At 40.0% G+C, this 17,989-nt stretch overlaps 1 protein-coding gene across 3 annotated transcripts in view; it reads left to right on the top strand.

Moving 5' to 3' along the window:
* Nucleotides 1–17,677, top strand: part of pex5 (peroxisomal biogenesis factor 5) — an 89,811-nt gene extending 72,134 nt beyond the window's left edge. For all 3 annotated transcript variants that reach the window (XM_028809929.2, XM_028809928.2, XM_051932126.1), the window contains 7 exons: nt 5,308–5,427; nt 5,513–5,656; nt 6,210–6,280; nt 9,612–9,818; nt 9,921–10,086; nt 10,185–10,342; nt 16,841–17,677. In XM_028809929.2, the coding sequence (XP_028665762.1) occupies nt 5,308–5,427; nt 5,513–5,656; nt 6,210–6,280; nt 9,612–9,818; nt 9,921–10,086; nt 10,185–10,342; nt 16,841–17,069 (1,095 nt within the window). In that variant the 3' untranslated portion in view covers nt 17,070–17,677. The remainder of the gene's footprint in view (nt 1–5,307; nt 5,428–5,512; nt 5,657–6,209; nt 6,281–9,611; nt 9,819–9,920; nt 10,087–10,184; nt 10,343–16,840) is intronic.
* The last annotated feature ends 312 nt before the right edge of the window (nt 17,678–17,989 follow it).

Raw genomic sequence — 17,989 nt, 5'->3', positions numbered from 1 at the left:
GACAATGCACTGCTTCCCCCTCCTGAGACGCTGGATGGTGGACCAGAATCTCCTCGAAGCCATCCGAAAGTTGTTCTCCATGACCTCCCCAAACTCCTCCCATGCCCTAGTTTTTGCCTCAGCAACTACCAAAATCGCATTCTGCTTGGCCTGCCTGTACCTATTAGCTGCCTCCAGAGTCCCACAGGACAAAAGGGTCCTGTAGGACTCCTTCTTCAGCTTGACAGCATCCCTTACCGCCGGTGTCCACCAACGGGTTCGGGGATTGCCGCCACGACAGGCACTGACCACCTTACGGCCACAGCTCTGGTCAGCCGCCTCAACAATAGAGGCACGGAAAATTGCCCATTCGGACTCAATGTCCCCCACCTCCCTCGGGACGTGGTCGACGTTCTGCCGGAGGTGGGAGTTGAAGCTACTTCTGACAGGGGGCCCTGCCAGACGTTCCCAGCAGACCCTCACAATACGTTTGGGCCTACCAGGCCTGACTGGCATCCTCCCCCACCATCGACGCCAACTCACCACCAGGTGGTGATCAGTTGACAGCTCCGCCCCTCTCTTCACCCGAGTGTCCAAGACATGTGGCCGCAAGTCCGACGACACGACCACAAAGTCGATCATCAAACTGAGGCCTAGGGTGTCCTGGTGCCAAGTGCACATATGAACATCCCTATGCTTGAACATTGTGTTTGTTATGGACAATCCGTGACGAGCACAGAAGTCCAATAACAAAACACCACTCGGGTACAGATCGGGGGGACCATTCCTCCCAATCACGTCCTTCCAGGTCTCGCTGTCATTGCCCATGTGAGCATTGAAGTCTCCCAGCAGTACGAGGGAGTCTCCAGAAGGTATGCCCTCTAGCACCCCCTCCAGGGATTCCAAAAAGGGTGGGTACTCCAAACTGCTGTTCGGTGCATACGCACAAACAACAGTTAGGACCTGTCCCCCCACCCGAAGGCGGAGGGAGGCTACCCTCTCGTCCACCAGGGTAAACCCCAATGTACAGGCTCCAAGTCGGGGGGCAATAAGTAAGCCTCTCACCGGGGGCAACTCCAGAGTAGTAGAGAGTCCAGCCCCTCTCAAGGAGATTGGTTCCAGAGTTCAAGCTGTGTGTCGAGGTGAGCCCGACTATATCTAGCCGGAACCTCTCGACCTCGCACACTAGCTCAGGCTCCTTCCCCTTCAGAGAGGTGATATTTCACGTCCCAAGAGCCAGCTTCTGTAGCCGAAGATCGGAGCACCAACGTCCCCGCCTTCGGCCACCACCCAACTCGCACTGCACCCGACCTCCTTGGCCCCTCCCATAGGTGGTGAGCCCTTGGGAAGGGGGACCCACGTTGCCTCTTTGGGCTGTCCCCGGCCGAGCCCCATGGGTGCAAGTATGGCCACCAGGCGCTCGCCATCGAGCCCCACCTCCAGGCCTGGCCCCCTCTGGTGACCCGCATCCAGGCGAGGGAAAACGGCATCCAAATTTTTTATTCATCATAGAAGGTCTGTTGAACCGCACTTTGTCTCATCCCTCACCTAGGACCAGTTTGCCTTGGGTGGCCCTACCAGGGGCATAAAGCCCTGGACAACAGAGCTCCTAAGATCATTGGGACACGCAAACCCCTCCACCACGATAAGGTGGCGGTTTGAGAAGGGGATGTATAAATAAGTACAATAAATACATAGGAGTAGCAGAAAGTAAATGAATAAATGTAGTAAATAAGAGTGTAAAAAGTTACATGCAGTACAATTACATACTGTATAAACCAGCAGGTGGGTACATTACATGGTTTAGGGCAAGTAGGATTGGGTTCCAGGAGTTCTGTGACCTTATGGCCTGGTAGAAGAAGCTGTTCCTAAAGTGGGTAGAGTGAGTGAAAAAGTGAAAACAGAGGATGAGCTTCTCAGACATCTGGTTGAGTATATGATATGAAGCTGTGGAATGTCAGCCCCAATGACTTTAGAAGCTATCCTTTATAGGAGTTTGTGATCCTGGCAAATCAGGTTACCGAACCACACCATGATGCATCTGGTCAGGATACTTTCAGTAGTGCAGTGGTAAAAGGTCACTAGTGTTTTGTGGTTACCACCCCAAAGTTCTTTAGTCTCCTCGGCGGGGAAAGAGAGCCTTTGCTGGGCCTTTCTGAGTATGCAAGTGGTGTTGACTGACCAAGAATATAGTAAAAAAGTTGCATGGTATCACTGCTTCATCAGACGTTGGCTCCAGGTTAGTGTTTACTGCGCGCTTCTTTCTGTTGAGTTAGCATGTACAGTGGAACCTCGGTTCACAAACGTCTCGGCACACGTACAAATCGGTTTACGACCAAAAAGTTTGCCAAATTTTTGCCTCGGTTCACAACCACACACTCGGTATGCAAACAAGCCAGTTTCCCTTTCGGTTTGTACATGTTCAGTCTCTCCCTGTGCATTTCCTGTGCAGCGAGCAAGAGAGAGAGAGCGCAACACACACACACACAGGCAGCGAGAGAGAGACGCAGGTAGGAAGGCAGTTAAAGAATGCACTGGGCTTGATTTTTGTTTTCACTTCTGTTTACAGCAATCGGTTCATAGCGTGCATTGTTGCAATGCTACTTTTCTTGGTGGTTTATTAAATTACGGATTTTTTCAAATGTTCATTTTTTTTCCCTGTGCTTAAAACTCATTAAAAAAAAAAAAAGTGTTTTTAGCCAGAGGGTGGTAGCGCTATAGCGCGAACTATTGCAGTGTTAGTTTTCTCTGTTGTTCAAGGTTTTCTCAGTGTTATTCAATGTTTTTACATTTAGTTTACTGTTACGCTGTGCATTCTATGGTTTAATTAACTATATTTGTACTTAAAAACTTAAATATATATATTTACATACAGTTCGTATGGTCTGGAACAGATTAATTGTATTTACATACAATCCTATGGGGGGAAATTTCTTCGGTTCACGACCAAATCAGTTTACGACCAGAGTTTTGGAACCAATTATGGTCGTGAACCGAGGTTCCACTGTACTTTCAATATTCATGTGGGTTCTCTGTGACTCTCATTTCCTCCCATGTTATGTGATGATCAGGGTACGTGTATTGAAGTAATGTGAATAGAACTTTGTATTTGTATGTGTGTTGGTGATTGAAGTGGTACTCCAGTCTAGAATAGTTGCATAAGATCAGCAGATTGCCAGGAATAGGTTTTTTTTTGTTTGTTTTGTTTTAAGTAGACATATTCTGACACAAGTATAAATTATAAAACATTATTATCATAAACTTAATTCACACCTATATCTGTTCTCAGGTAGGCATAGTAAGCCTAGCCACCATATTCTTATAGGTATATATTTTTGCTGTCTCTGAAGGCATTAGATGTGGAAAAGGTTTTAGTTCAAGGTTATCAAAAGTTGTACACCAAATTGTAGCTCTTTTGGGGATCAAGGGCACATATAATATTAACACTAGAATCCCTGAAGCCTACGAAAATAGTCGTAATCCAGGCCAACGTTAAATTCCTTTGTACCTCTTCATCAGCGTCTTTGTTTTGCAAATGTGTCAAGCAGCCTGCTTTAACACCAAATTTATTCAATTTACATGTTGCTGTCAATATGTTAAAACCAAGGCTCATTTATCAATTGCATGGGTGGATTAAAGGTAAGAATAGCTGCTTCTAAACCAAGTGGTTGCAGGTTCAAGCCCGGGTCTTTCCTACATTTTCCGTTTTGAGTAGTGAGCTGCTATTATTATTACTATTATTTAATAAAAACAAGCATTTGATTTGAGTCTGTAACACCTGTTTTACACACATTTTTATACATTTTTGCTACTTGTAAAAGCTGGTGTTTTTTATTCAGTTTTATTCTCTCAGTCACGTTCACGTGGTACAACGAACTTGCCTCTCCCTCTCTGAGTTGATGGCGTTTATCTACATTCCTTTCATAAGAGCAGCAATGAACACAGTTTTGAACAGGCATCATTCACAGCACCAACTATTTGTTGTACCAGCAATCAAAGATATGATTCCCTGTGACCACTATCAGACTATCCTGCGGCATTTGCACTTTGACAACAAAGACACCCATGCAGAACGTGTGTAAAAACAACAAATGTGCAGTGCCACTCTTTATAAATGATCCCAGTCATCCCACAGGAGAATAACTTTCTGAGACTGTGGTCATTAAACCATTTTTGGAAAAAGGAAGAACCGTAACAACTGACAACTTCTTCACGTCACTTTCGCTGGCTAATAAACTGCTGCACTGCAACACAACTCTGCTTGGCACCATAAAGTGGGACAGGAATTTCCACCTACAATTAAACTCACTTCGGTATGCGTGCAATTCTCCATGCTGGTGTTTAGATCTGCCAATGCCATGCTGAGAATGTATGCATCCAAAAAGAAGTTGTCTGTCTGCATTCCCAGTACCATGAACCATAACGTGAAGATCAATTGTCCAATGTTCAAATGACAAACCATGTTCAAATGACATAGTGTTTTCAAATAATTGCGTTATCATGCATGAATGTGTGTGTGCATGCGTGCTTGAGAGAGGCAGAGACAGATTTGATATCATTCAAGTGGTTACTGGAATGTAAAACAAACACTTTCACAAAGGTATAACTAAACAAGTGTGATTTTATTCAAGAACAAAACTGAATAACAAAAAATTCAAGTAACAGGTAGATATCAAAAAGACATGATTCACCAGTGCTTGTGTGTCTGCTTATATTGCTTCTGCGATATCTTTTACAAGTAGCAAAACTTTTCACCGGCTGTTACAGATTCAAAACAAATGTATGTTTTTTTTTGGTTTCTATACGTTGGCTGCAACATGTAAATTGAATAATTTCTTTTTCTTTGGCTATATTTTTGAATAAAAGCACACTTGGTTTGTTTTACCTTTTTGTGAAAGCATTTTATTTGGACTTCAGTCTTCACACATTATACATTTCACGTCATCATTTTATTAATTTTTACTATAAACATGGAAAACAGTTTCTGTTTTAGGTATGTGTTCAGCATTTGTTGCCTCACATTTCCTGTCATCTTACAGTTACCCAGATCATTGTAGACACGGAACACACATTAAATGAGGTGGGAGAACTTCATCTGCATCGGTGGGTTGGATGGGATAGCAGGCTGATTGTGCTGATTGACACATTTGCAAAACAAAGATGCTGATGAAGCAGTGTGAAGGAATTTAAGGAGGCCTGGGATTGCAGTTTTTTTCATAGACTTCGGGGATTCTAGTGTTAAGCATTACTGTACCTTGCTGTAAGGATTTTTGTCAAATATCCAGTGCAATTTATATGTTTACATAATTTTCATATTTTGTTTGCTAGTCAGATGTTGATTTCTGGGATAAACTTCAGGCTGAATGGGAGGAGATGGCAAAAAGGGATGCAGAATCTCATCCGTGGTTATCAGAGTTTGATGAGATTATGACTTCATCTTATGACAAAGTAAGTTAAGGTCAAATTGACAGATTGGCAATAAATACAAAAAAAATAATAGGCATTATTACTACTTTAATTTTTTTTGTAATAGGGATACCACTTTGAAGAAAAAAATCCTTTCCTTGATCACCCAGAGCCTTTTCAAGAGGGCCTTTTGAGGCTGGAGCGTGGAGACATTCCCAATGCTGTGCTAGCATTTGAGAGTGCAGTACATAAAGACTCTCAGCATATGGAGGTTAGTACAGATTTTTAGGTCTGAATTTTATTATTTATTTAGCTTGTGACTAGATGAAAAAGAAAAGTGGACAGTCTGTCTGAAAGCTTCACTTGGCATGCCATTTTCAACCCAGCTGGATAAATTCATAGTTTATGTCCTTGTTGTCGTATTGCCGATTAATCAAGCAAACAAATGGTTGTCAGTGTTCAGGCAGCAGTGCCTCTCGTGCCTCTTAAAGGTGGAAAAGAATTTCCACACTAGGATATCCCTCTCGGGTGGCATCTGCCCCCCCCACCCCTGCATTGTCACAGAAGATAAAAACTTTGATTTATGCAAAAGAGAAAAATATTCTATTGCCACTTAAAGTGACATTGACTGCAAGTGAGAATTGCATATTTTTTCTGCCTTCCCAGTATATTTCTCCTCCTGCCAGTATAAGCCGATGGAATGAACCTGAGTGAAGCATCAGTTCTGTGTGTCTGGCTTCATCTAAGCCAGCTAGGTTAAATCTGCTCATGCTGCAAGTCTAGGGTCTTGCTGTAATCTGTTTTCTCGCTCTGTTTCTTTAAAGGCATGGCAGTACCTGGGAACATCTCAAGCTGAGAATGAACAGGAATATGCAGCAATTAGTGCTCTCCGCAGGTAAGCAGTGTAACTGCTAAAATGTAAACAGAAAAGCATTTTTTTCCTTCAGTATATTTTAGAATTTTAATGTGGCATATTTGCCCACCATGCCACAGCTCTTAAACAGGTTAAAGTTCAAATAGGCAGGACTGTCTAATTCTCCAGTTTTAATAAATATTACTTTTAGTAAATTTTGATAGGGTAATTTAAACTTACTTAGGCACACTGAAAGCAAAAAAGGTATTTAGGAGGGGTATACATTTTCATTGCCCAGCCACTAGGGGATGCACAAACCAGTGTGTTTCTTCGTGCCGGTCCCCAGCCTGGATAAATGGAGAGGGTTACGTCAGGAAGGGCATCCTGTGTCAAATTTTGCCAAATCAATATGCGGACAACAATACAAATTTCCATACCGGATCGGTCAAGCCCTGGGTTAACAACGACCGCCACCAGTACTGTTAGCCAACAGGGTGCTGGCGGAAATTGGGCTATTGTTGGCCGAAGAAGTGGGGGGGGGGGGACATGTCCGGAGGCAGGAGGAGAGGAGGAAAATAACGAGGGTAGGAACTTTGAATGTTGGCAGTATGACTGGTAAGGGGAGAGAGTTAGCAGATATGATGGAGAAAAGGAAGGTTGATATATTGTGCGTTCAAGAGACTAAATGGAAGGGGAGTAAGGCCAGGTGGATTGGAGGTGGATTCAAATTGTTCTATCATGGTGTGGATGGGAGGAGAAATGGGGTAGGAGTTATTCAGAAGGAACAGTATGTCAAGAGTGATTTAGAGGTGAAAAGAGTGTCAGGCAGAGTAATGATTATGAAGCTGGAAATTGGAGGTGTGATGATGACTGTTGTTAGTGCATATGCGCCGCAAGTTGCAGTGGGTGAGAAAGAAGATTTTTGGAGTGAGTTGGATGAAGTGGTGAACAGTGTACCCAAGGGACAGAAAGTAGTGATTGGAGCGGATTTCAGTGGGCATGTTGGTGAAGGGAACAGTGGAGACGAGGAGGTGATGGGTCAGAGGATAGTGGATTTTGCCAAAAGAATGGACATGGCTGTGGTGAATACGTATTTTAAGAAGAGGGAGGAACATAGGGTTACGTACAAGAGTGGAGGAAGATGCACACAGGTAGATTACATCCTATGCAGAAGAGTTGATCTGAAGGAGATTGAAGATTGCAAAGTGGTGGCAGGGGAAAGTGTAGTTAAGCAGCATAGGATGGTGGTCTGTAGGATGATGTTGGAGATCAAGAAGAGGAAGAGAGTGAGGGCAGAGCCAAGGATAAAATGGTGGAAGTTGAAAAAGGAAGACTGCAAGGTTGAGTTTAGGAAGGAGGTGAGACAGACACTGGGTGGCAGTGAAGAGTTACCAGACAGCTGAGAAACTACAGCAGATGCAGTAAGGGTGACAGCAAGAAGGGTGCTTGGCATGACATCTGGAAAGAGGAAGGAGGAAAAGGAAACCTGGTGGTGGAATGAGGAAATACAGGAGAGTATACAGGGGAAGAAGATGGCAAAGAAGAAGTGGGATAGTCAGAGAGATGCAGAAAGTAGACAAGAGTACAAGGAGTTAAGGCGCAAGGTGAAGAGAGAGGTGGCGAAGGCTAAAGAAAAGGCGTGTGATTGAGTTGTATGAAAGGTTGGACACTAAGGAGGGAGAAAAGGACCTGTACCGATTGGCTAGACAGAGGGACCGAGATGGGAAAGATGTGCAGCAGGTTAGGGTAATAAAGGATAAAGATGGAAACGTACTCACAAGCGAGGAGAATGTGTTGAGCAGATGGAAAGAGTACTTTGAGAGGCTGATGAATGAAGAGAACGAGAGAGACGAGGTTGGATGATGTGGAGGCAGTGAATCAGGAAGTGCAACGGATTAGCAAGGAGGAAGTAAGGACAGCTATGAAGAGGATGAAAAATGGAAAGGCCGTTGGTCCAGATGACATACCTATGGAAGCATGGAGGTGTTTAGGAGAGATAGCAGTGGAGTTTTTAACCAAATTGTTTAGTGGAATCTTGGAAAGTGAGAGGATGCCTAAGGAGTGGAGAAGAAGTGTACTGGTGCCGATGTTTAAGAATAAGGGGGATGTGCAGGACTGCAGTAATTACAGGGGAATAAAATTGATGAGCCACAGCATGAAGTTATGGGAAAGAGTAGTGGAAGCTAGGTTAAGAAGTGAGGTGATGATTAGTGAACAGCAGTATGGTTGTAAGAGTTGTACAGGATATGTACGAGGGAAGTGTGACATGGTGAGATCTGTGGTAGGAGCGACGGATCCATTCAACGTGGAGGTAGGATTACAACAGGGATCAGCTCTGAGCCCTTTCTTATTTGCAATGGTAATGGACAGGTTGACAGACGAGATTAGACAGGAGTCCCCATGGACTATGATGTTTGTGGATGACATTGTGATCTGTAGCGATAGTAGGGAGCAGGTTGAGGAGACCCTGGAGAGGTGGAGATATACTCTAGAGAGGAGAGGAATGAAGGTCAGTAGGAACAAGACAGAATACATGTGTGTAAATGAGAGTGAGGTCAGTGGAATGGTGGGGATGCAGGGAGTAGAGTTGGTGAAGGTGGATGAGTTTAAATACTTGGGATCATCAGTACAGAGTAATGAGGATTGTGGAAGAGAGGTGAAAAAGAGAGCGCAGGCAGGGTAGAATGGGTGGAGAAGAGTCAGGAGTAATTTGTGACAGACAAGTATGAGCAAGAGTGAAAGGGAAGGTCTACAGGACGGTAGTGAGACCAGCTATGTTATATGGGTTGGAGACGGTGGTACTGACCAGAAAGCAGGAGACAGAGCTGGAGGTAGCAGAGTTAAAGATGCTAAGATTTGCATTGGGTGTGACAAGGATGGACAGAATTAGAAATGAGTGCATTAGAGGGTCAGCTCAAGTTGGACGGTTGGGAGACAAAGTCAGAGAGAGGAGATTGCGTTGGTTTGGACATGTGCAGAGGAGAGATGCCGAGTATATTGGGAGAAGGATGCTAAGGATAGAGCTGCCAGGGAAGAGGAAAAGAGGAAGGCCTAAGCGAAGGTTTATGGATGTGGTGAGAGAGGACATGCAGGTGAAGGGTGTAACAGAACATGATGCAGAGAACAAAGATATGGAAGAAATTGATCCACTGTGGCAACCCCTAACAGGAGCAGCCGAAAGAAGAAGATGCGTTTTCATTGTTGCCCTCCTGCTTTGCCCCTAATGCTGCCAATATGGACTTCTTGACCCTGATTAGATTAACCAGGTCTGATTTATGGATGGATGGATATTTTCTATGTCAGGCTACATTTTAAAGTTGATATTATTTAACAAAATAGTATGATGACTATTTTTTTTTCTGTTTATTTGTAGGTGTTTGGACTTAAAGCCAGATAACCTTATAGCTCTCATGGCCCTGGCAGTAAGTTTTACTAACGAATCCCTTCATAAGCAGGCTTGTGAAACATTGCGTGACTGGCTAAAGTATAACCCCAAATACTCTACACTAGTTGAGGAGAAGGAGCGAGAAACCGCAAATAGCAAACCAGACAGGAGAGCATTTGGCACACTTCTACCTGAGTAAGTGTACATTTAATACAAAAGAGAGTCTGCATGCGTCTCCATTTTGAGCGTCCTTCACTGAGCTAATCCAGTTCTAAAATGCTATCCTGTGTCCTATAGCTCTCTTTTTTCAGAGGTCCAATCACTTTTTATGGAGGCAGTACATTCTGACCCTTCACAAATTGATCCAGATGTGCAATGTGGTTTAGGGGTCTTATTTAACTTAAGCAGTGAATTTGACAAAGCCATTGACTGCTTCAACTCAGCTCTTAGTGTTCGACCTGATGTAAGTAATTTTGAAAGATAAGAACAAGCTACAAGGTCTTTATCAGTGTTTCAGTACTATATTAATTAATTCCTTTTGTTTTTTTGTTTTTTTAACAGGATTACCTTTTATGGAATAAACTGGGAGCCACTCTTGCAAATGGCAATCGTTCTGAGGAAGCAGTGGAAGCTTATCGACGTGCCCTGGAATTACAGCCTGGTTTCATTAGGTCACGGTACAATCTTGGGATCAGCTGTGTTAACCTTGGTGCTCACAGGTATTGCTTCCATCATGTAATCAGGCTTTATTAAGTAATCATTTTAGCAGCTCTACAGCAATTTTAAAAAAGCCCCATTTTTTAGCAAATTAAATTAAGAAATGATAGCACATTTTCCCTGTCTAATTTTCATTTGACAGTATTGAGTAGTGGTACACTATATTCATTTTAACAATAACGACAAGGATAACAGTGGATAATATCACTATTGAGTGAAAACAGACTTTAAACTTGAGTGTTTGTTTATAGTTCCATATTAATTTTGTAGCTACTCAGTAGTTTTTTATATGTGTTATGTTAAACAGTTTTTCACTTATAAACTGGGATTAACTTTATATTTAAACAACATTTAGCTTTTTCCTTTGTTAATCAGAGCTAGATACTAAGTAGTTTTATTGCTGGTTTGACATAATGTTTCCTGATTTTTTTTTATCTATGTTTATTTTAATCTTTGCTTTCCTTTTAAAACTCTAAAATGAAAAAGTTATTGTTAGTCTATAAAGCCAGTGTCGTAAGTTTTCATTTATTAAGTCACTGTCTTGAAAATCATAAATCTGCTTGCAGTTTGTTGAGTCAAGACACGTAGCTTGGTTTTTGAAGACTTATAAGCTTGTCTTATGCAAGTAGAAGAAATTGTTGCATTTATTGAAGGACTGTACAGTTTGGTCAGAATCTTGACACATGGAAGTTCTCAACTGCAGCAGGTTAAAGGATCTTGGGCAAAATGCTGCCTCTCGTTTATTCCATTCAAGTCTAAAGATCAGGAAGTCATTTTTTTTTTCTGACTGTAATAATGGCCATTAAAGCAGCAGGTTATTATTTGAAGATCTATAGCAGATGTACTTTCAGAACTGCACTTGTAGTTTTCCTGTCAGTTTGAAAATAAGATGCTTTTTATTTTGGCATTAGTTAAAGATCACTCCAAGGTAAACTACATGACCAAGTATAACACATTTTGGAATAAATAGTTTTTGTTTAGTAATTAAACCATAATCTTGTGCTTTTTATTAAACATTTTTTCAAGTCTGTATAGTGATAGTGTACCTCCGTATGTTTGATAATAAGGGAATTCCAAATTAATGTGAAAAATGATTTTTCACAATTTTATCAGGCAAACATGAACATAAAATTATAGGTAGGGAAATATTTCATATATAGTGCAGTGTTTGGAACTTTTAAGTACTTCATATCAATTTCGATGTAAAGGTCTCAGTGGCATGATCATTATATACAAGTAGGCTGTGTATACAGAGGACACGAAGTGTAAATAGGATAATGAATTTTGCAGTGTGATTTGTGGGATGCAAGTTGGAGGGTTAGTCTAAAACTATACAATTCACATATGAGACAACAGATGGATTGTCAGATTTGAGTTCAGTGTTGGTGTGTTATCTGAAAGACCAACTGTAAACGATGAATGTGCAACCACACCTGTTTTCTTATTTAAGCGGATAAAAAAGCTTGGTACTTTCAGTCCAGGAAACTGCAGAGTTAGAGGAAGTGTGAAATTAACATACTTGTTCCCTTCAGGATGCTTTGCAGGTTGTTATGTAGGGTTATAGGGGTTCCACATTTTCATAAAAAGGGTTTACCTCAAAGTACTTTACAAAAGGTCAAAGAATTAGTTACATGCAAAGAAAAACATTTAGATAAGGATAATAACAAATAAATAGTACACAAAAGATAGATAAATAATGCACACTTGCGTAAGAAAGATATATAATTAAGTGAAGTAGAGTCCTAAATAGAGATGTTGTTGTGGTTGTTTTTTTTTTTAGTTTCTAAATGACAGTTTGATGATAAGATCGCACGGCCAGGGTGGACAGAAGAAATAAAAGTACATTTCAATCACATGTTTATCAGACATTTATTAGATGTAAATAATGTAATTGTCCACATTTGTCTTTTACATGCATGGTATGGTTTACATTTAAAACACTGAAACATTTAGTGCCATACAGTTATGAGGAAAAAATTGAGTCCTTTCTGAATTACTCCATCAGTGGTTCCTAATTATGATCTGAATCCTATTTAAGTTATAACAATTGATGAAGACAGTCTGTTTAAACAAAAAAGACACATTTTGTATAAATACTGAAAGCAAAGTACTGAAAAAGCATACAGCCTTTACATTTACAATAGAAACTAATGGAACCCCCTTTAGTAGTAGTACACGGAACCAAACACCTCCTGTAGCTTCTTATCAGGTAGTTATCTAAAGTGTTTAAAAATGTACTTTGCAGATTCATTTTGGTTCATTTCTCTACCTGGGAAGTCTTTTGGAGAGCTGTGCTTTCCTATGTGGTAGCCTTTTTTTTTTTCTAAATTGTACAGGAGATGCACAAACCAGTGTGCTTCTTTGTGCTGGTCCCAAGCCTGGATAAATGGGGAGGGTTACATCAGGAAGGGCAGCCGGTGTAAAATTTTGCCAAATTAATATGCGAACAAAGATGATCTGCTGTGGCAACCCCTAACGGGAGCAGCCGAAAGAAGAAGAAGATGATACTCTTAGGGAGAGCTGTTATCAAATGTACAATGCACCTGTAGACAGACAGTATGCTCTATTTTTGGCAGTACACTGAAATTTTACTCTGGTACTGTGGAATATAAAATTAGCTGCATAGAAGACTGGCCAATCACATTATACAAGGGTATGCAATCTTCATGTGAAAGCCACACCACCTTATGGAACAGCAGAAGCTGAAAAATCATTTGCTGTGCAACAAAATGTACGCTTGAAATCTGAGACAGTTTGTTGTTTGACGTTTTTATATGTTAGTATAAAATTAACAAGTAGAGAACTTTTGTTTTCTTTTCCTCATTTCAGAGAGGAGTTAGATTAAATGAAATGTCAGAAATGCCAAAAGGCCAAATGTCATAAATGCCACCCTGCCACAGACTAGTACCTCTGCTCTAGTGTGCTAAGCCAAGCAGGTCATTTTGATAGTAAAGCAGGCAAAAAAAAAAAAAACTCCCAGTGATTTTATACTCCGTGATTTATCATACTCTAGCATGTTTTTAAAATGTATTTTCAACCACAAAAGCCCATTCCCTTCAAAGTTTTGATTTTGAGCCCATTGAGGGGGCTCAGAGTGAGAATTAGGAGTATTGGAACATCCAGAATTTTCACACCTCACCTATAGATCTTTAGCTGTCTCCCTAGGCTTCTTTGCTACTTCCTTAAAGCGTTATTCAGTTTCCAACAACCTTTTCAGGAGGCATGCTCTTAGTGATGGTGAGGTAAAGGTGACCCAGGCAAGTCTTTAAAAATCTTATAAAAATTGTAGCCTTTTCATCTTTGTTTGATTCAAAGCTTTTCTTCAGAGGTCCTCTGAAACCTGTGGCTGTGCTGTGCTTCAACAGATCTCTGTTATGAAGTGCAGAAACCAAAATTGTGGCATTTAATTTATAGCACAGGGCTCTCCTGAATGTTGTCTCATTGATTACAACATCTGATTGCAATTTCCTTCTTTCTTATAAGTTCATATTTGTTGTTATTCTTGACTTTGAATATTTGAATAGTAGATTCAATAAAGATATGACAATGTATGTACAACCATGTGTGTGCTCTTTGACCTAGTTAGACTTTTTCTATTAGTATAACTTGGGTGCAGAGCAGACTGCATTTTAGGATCAATTTCACAAACTCTTCTTTACAACTGCATAGGGTATGATCTAACTGAAAACATTAAAAACTGATAATATATTAGACAGATTACATTTATGCTATTCATATTCAGAGAATGAACATTTGACAGAATTACATTAACTGGTTAAATATTTCACATCTCATTTCAATGATTTACATACCATATCAGCAAAAAATAAACATTCTAAATGTTTGATTTCACTTCCTGCACATTAGGTTTTAGGAAAAAATGCTGCATGTGGCATCTGCTGTCAGATGTGCCATAGACACAAAGCTCGCTAAAATGCACTCCTAAGTAGTCATTGATTTGACTACAGCCATATAATGAACTGAATATTCTAGGACATGGTGTCCTGGATCAGGGAGTTCTCCACAATCTTCACAAAGGCCTCCAGACAAGCTGAGGAATATGCCAGGACTGTAGCAGCACCCTGCAGAAGTGCACTTAACCTCAGCCTGGTTCCTTTTGGCTTCTCAGTTGAGTTGGCCTTTTAAGTGAAAACTATAAAGTCCCAAAGCACTTGCAAATGCCCTTAACAGCGAAAGGATTACTGTAAACCTTTTACTGCTGAAAATGGGCAAAGCATTTTTACAAATAAAAAATACTTAATTTTTCCAAGAAAATGCTCATTACAGAAGGATGCTCAAAAGAGTGCAAAATGGTTGTGCCCAAAAGCAATCAAAGTCCCAATACTGAATCCAGAGTACAAAGTGAAGCACAGTTGAACAGTGGGTCTCTTCAGCCTTTATGGGGCTGGTGGGGTTTCAGAGATGTAGGCAGACTTGTGGCCCCGCCTTTTTGGAGGACCACCCACAAAGCACAAGGGACATAATAAGACATGTGACCATATGTGGAAACAAAATTAAATCATTACGAAATATTAAACATAAATAAATATTATGAACATGTCAAAATACTTTAAATCACACAGAAAAGAGCATACACAGAAAATAAAACACAAATTGATCAACACATGATTTAGTCTGAAGAATTTATAAACAGGTATTTTTATACAGTAAAATATATTGTGGTTTTAATGTTACTATTGTTGTATGTTTCAGACCAATTACCAGGCCTCAGAAGGTAAAATGCTGAACCAGTCAAAAAAGTCAAATACATATACAAACAAATAAAAAGTTGTACAGCACAAACACCTTGGATATGAGTAAAACAAAAAATGCAGTATGGCCCAAATCCTGAAGAAAAACAAATCCTACTCTGATGTCATATTTATAGCTGTATAATAATCGCTTTATAAAAACGTATAACTGGAACTACACACTATCCATTCAGCCATCCATTTCCTGAACCAACTGGAGCAGAAAATCCACCTATTGCAGGGTAAGAACACAGCAAGCTGGTTTATGGTCATTTATCCTAAATTCTCCACCTCATCCCTCATTTTCAAAGTGTGCATGCTAAGAAATTATGTTCTCTCAGTAACACATCTTTGGGTTTTAGAAAAATTTGCTAGAATAAACCGTCATTACTATTCAGTATCAGTTTATAGGTGGACTTGAATGGTCATACTTTTATAGTTAGGGTCCTTACTGTCATGTTTTTATTTATCTCTACGGTAAAAAGTGAATAAGTTAAGTGTACTGCCCAATAGTAGTCAATTCTGTGTGGTACAAATGAATAAACTCACTAGTTAGCCACAGTAAACTTCAAGCTATTCAAAGTTGAATGTTGGGTTTGGTATTTTCAGAATTCTCGCCGTAATAAAAGAACTGTTTTTCTGAATTTAGGGAGAGACAGATTTCATTTTCCCACTGTTTCTCCAATTTGAGGCATGTAATTAATAACAACTGTAGTCATTTTCATTAGTTTTAATTAGTAGATACTGTTGGGACTTGTGTTTTTATTGGGAATTGTTTAATAAATTGGAATTAAACTTCATGTTTTTATGTTAAGCATTTTGAAATATCTAATTTGAATACACAATTATTTGAAATGTATAGAAATAAAAAAAAACGTATTCAGTTCTCTAAGATACACATATATAAATAATAGTCTGTCCTTATGGTTAAAAATATTAGTTTTGAAATATTACAAAGGCCATAATAAACAAACAGCTGACATTGGATTAATTTAAGTGTTCAAAGACATGATTGGGTAATGGTATTAATAGTGGGCCTGCTAGATTTAGAACTGTATTATTATCAGTGCATTTTCCACACATTAGAAAAATTCATCCAGGGTGAAAAGTAATTTTTACCCATCTACATGATGCATATATCTAGCATAATGATTTTCCATCTTATGTTGTTTTTTTGTTTTTTTTTAAATATATAAATAAACCAGTGTTAACTGCATATACAGTACATGAAAAGTAATATGGCCACATACTGTACATAAAGAAATTAACATCAGCCACAGAAATGTTGCGTTGGCTTAAACCTCTCGTGACTCACCTGGCTGCCATCCTGCATCAAGGCATCCAACAATATTGCAGTGTACCAGTCGTACAGTCATTTGACATTTTGATGTCGTGTCTGAATCTGTTAAAGCCAGAGGTTCGCAGCCTCTAGCCGGGAGCAGCGCATTGATCAGCATGGCAGTGGCACCAAGTGCAGAAGTGAATGGTACATGTAGTAATATTGACGTCATCTTTGGACAGTTCACTTTATGTGGTCAAGAAAACTAAAAAATTAAGCAGTAGTACACTAAACACATATTCTTTTAGCCCGGCATCTGTAATAAAAGTTAAATGGAGATTAGGATAAGCATAAAATGCCACATTTATCTGTGGTGCACTTCAGTCATCATGTGCTTTTCTGCACTTTCCTCATTGAAAAATGCTGCATTGTGATCATGTGTGTAAATGTCACCTCTCTGTCCTCTGTAGGGAAGCAGTTGAACACTTCCTAGAGGCCCTTCGTTTACAGCGCTCAGCCTGTTTGGATGGATTGCAGGCTGAGGGGGCAACTGTTTCAGGTACAACATCAGAGAACATTTGGAGTACATTACGCATGGCACTTAGCATGATGGGGGAAAGTCACCTTTACAGTGCAGCTGATAAACGAGACCTTGACACTCTCCTAGATGCATTTGGTCTGGAAAGAGACACAGAATGAATGGATGAGGGGAACTGGAGCAAAGGAGCTGAGGTAATCTGTGAGTGTGTGCTCTTTGGGAAAACTGGGTGCTCTAAGAACTAAGGTACAGCAGGGCCATTACTGGTCTAATTAAAGAAAGGATGAAGCAGCATTGAATTAATTCTATTCCTTCTTTGTCTGTGCTCCAGTTCTCCGCTTAGCAGTTTTTCTTTTTGCCCTTACATTTTTAACCACTAAGATCAGCTTCTTTTGTACCTTGGCCATTTTTCAGGTCTTCATCCTACTAAGGTCTTCCATTGTCTGATCACGGGAACGAGTCTTCCACCTTTCTAGTGATCCCAGTTGTGATTTTATTCAGTTCCTACCACTAAGCTCTTGCAATTCCTCTTTTACAGTTTTTTTTTTTTTTATTATTATTATTTTTTTTTTTTTGGGTTTATCTGCCGCCCACCAGTCTCATCTCCTTACGCATCAGTTAATCCAAATCCTTTCTTTGCAATCCACTGTAATTAGTCCTTCCGCATTTCTTTGTAATATAACGGTTATTCATGACATGTAAAGTAAAACAAGTGTTTGTTAATTTGTAAATGTGATTAAAGGATAATTATTGCCAAAAATGAGAAACAGTTTGTTGTCCTTGGTGCCTTTCTTTTTCTTTTTTCTTTTTTTTAAGGATTTGGTCCAGTTGGTTCAGCCAGGCCTGCTCAGAGTGTTGACTTTGTGGGTTTACTGGTGCAGTGACGTAACCTGATGACTTAGAGTGCACAGAGACAGACAAGGTCATGGTTTGAAGAATGATTTTTTTCATCTGAGAGAATTAATTTTTATTCAAGAATACAAAATACACAGAAACATTTTCCTTACAGGACATTTAAACTTTTATTTTTACTTCTGTTAAATGTATATAATTAAGTATGGGAATATATACAAATATTTTA

This window comes from Erpetoichthys calabaricus, chromosome 9, assembly GCF_900747795.2.
Source record: "Erpetoichthys calabaricus chromosome 9, fErpCal1.3, whole genome shotgun sequence".
In the NCBI taxonomy this organism is placed as follows: domain Eukaryota; kingdom Metazoa; phylum Chordata; class Cladistia; order Polypteriformes; family Polypteridae; genus Erpetoichthys; species Erpetoichthys calabaricus.
The sequence above is the reverse complement of the archived record's forward strand: the minus strand, read 5'-3'. Positions and strand labels throughout refer to the sequence as shown.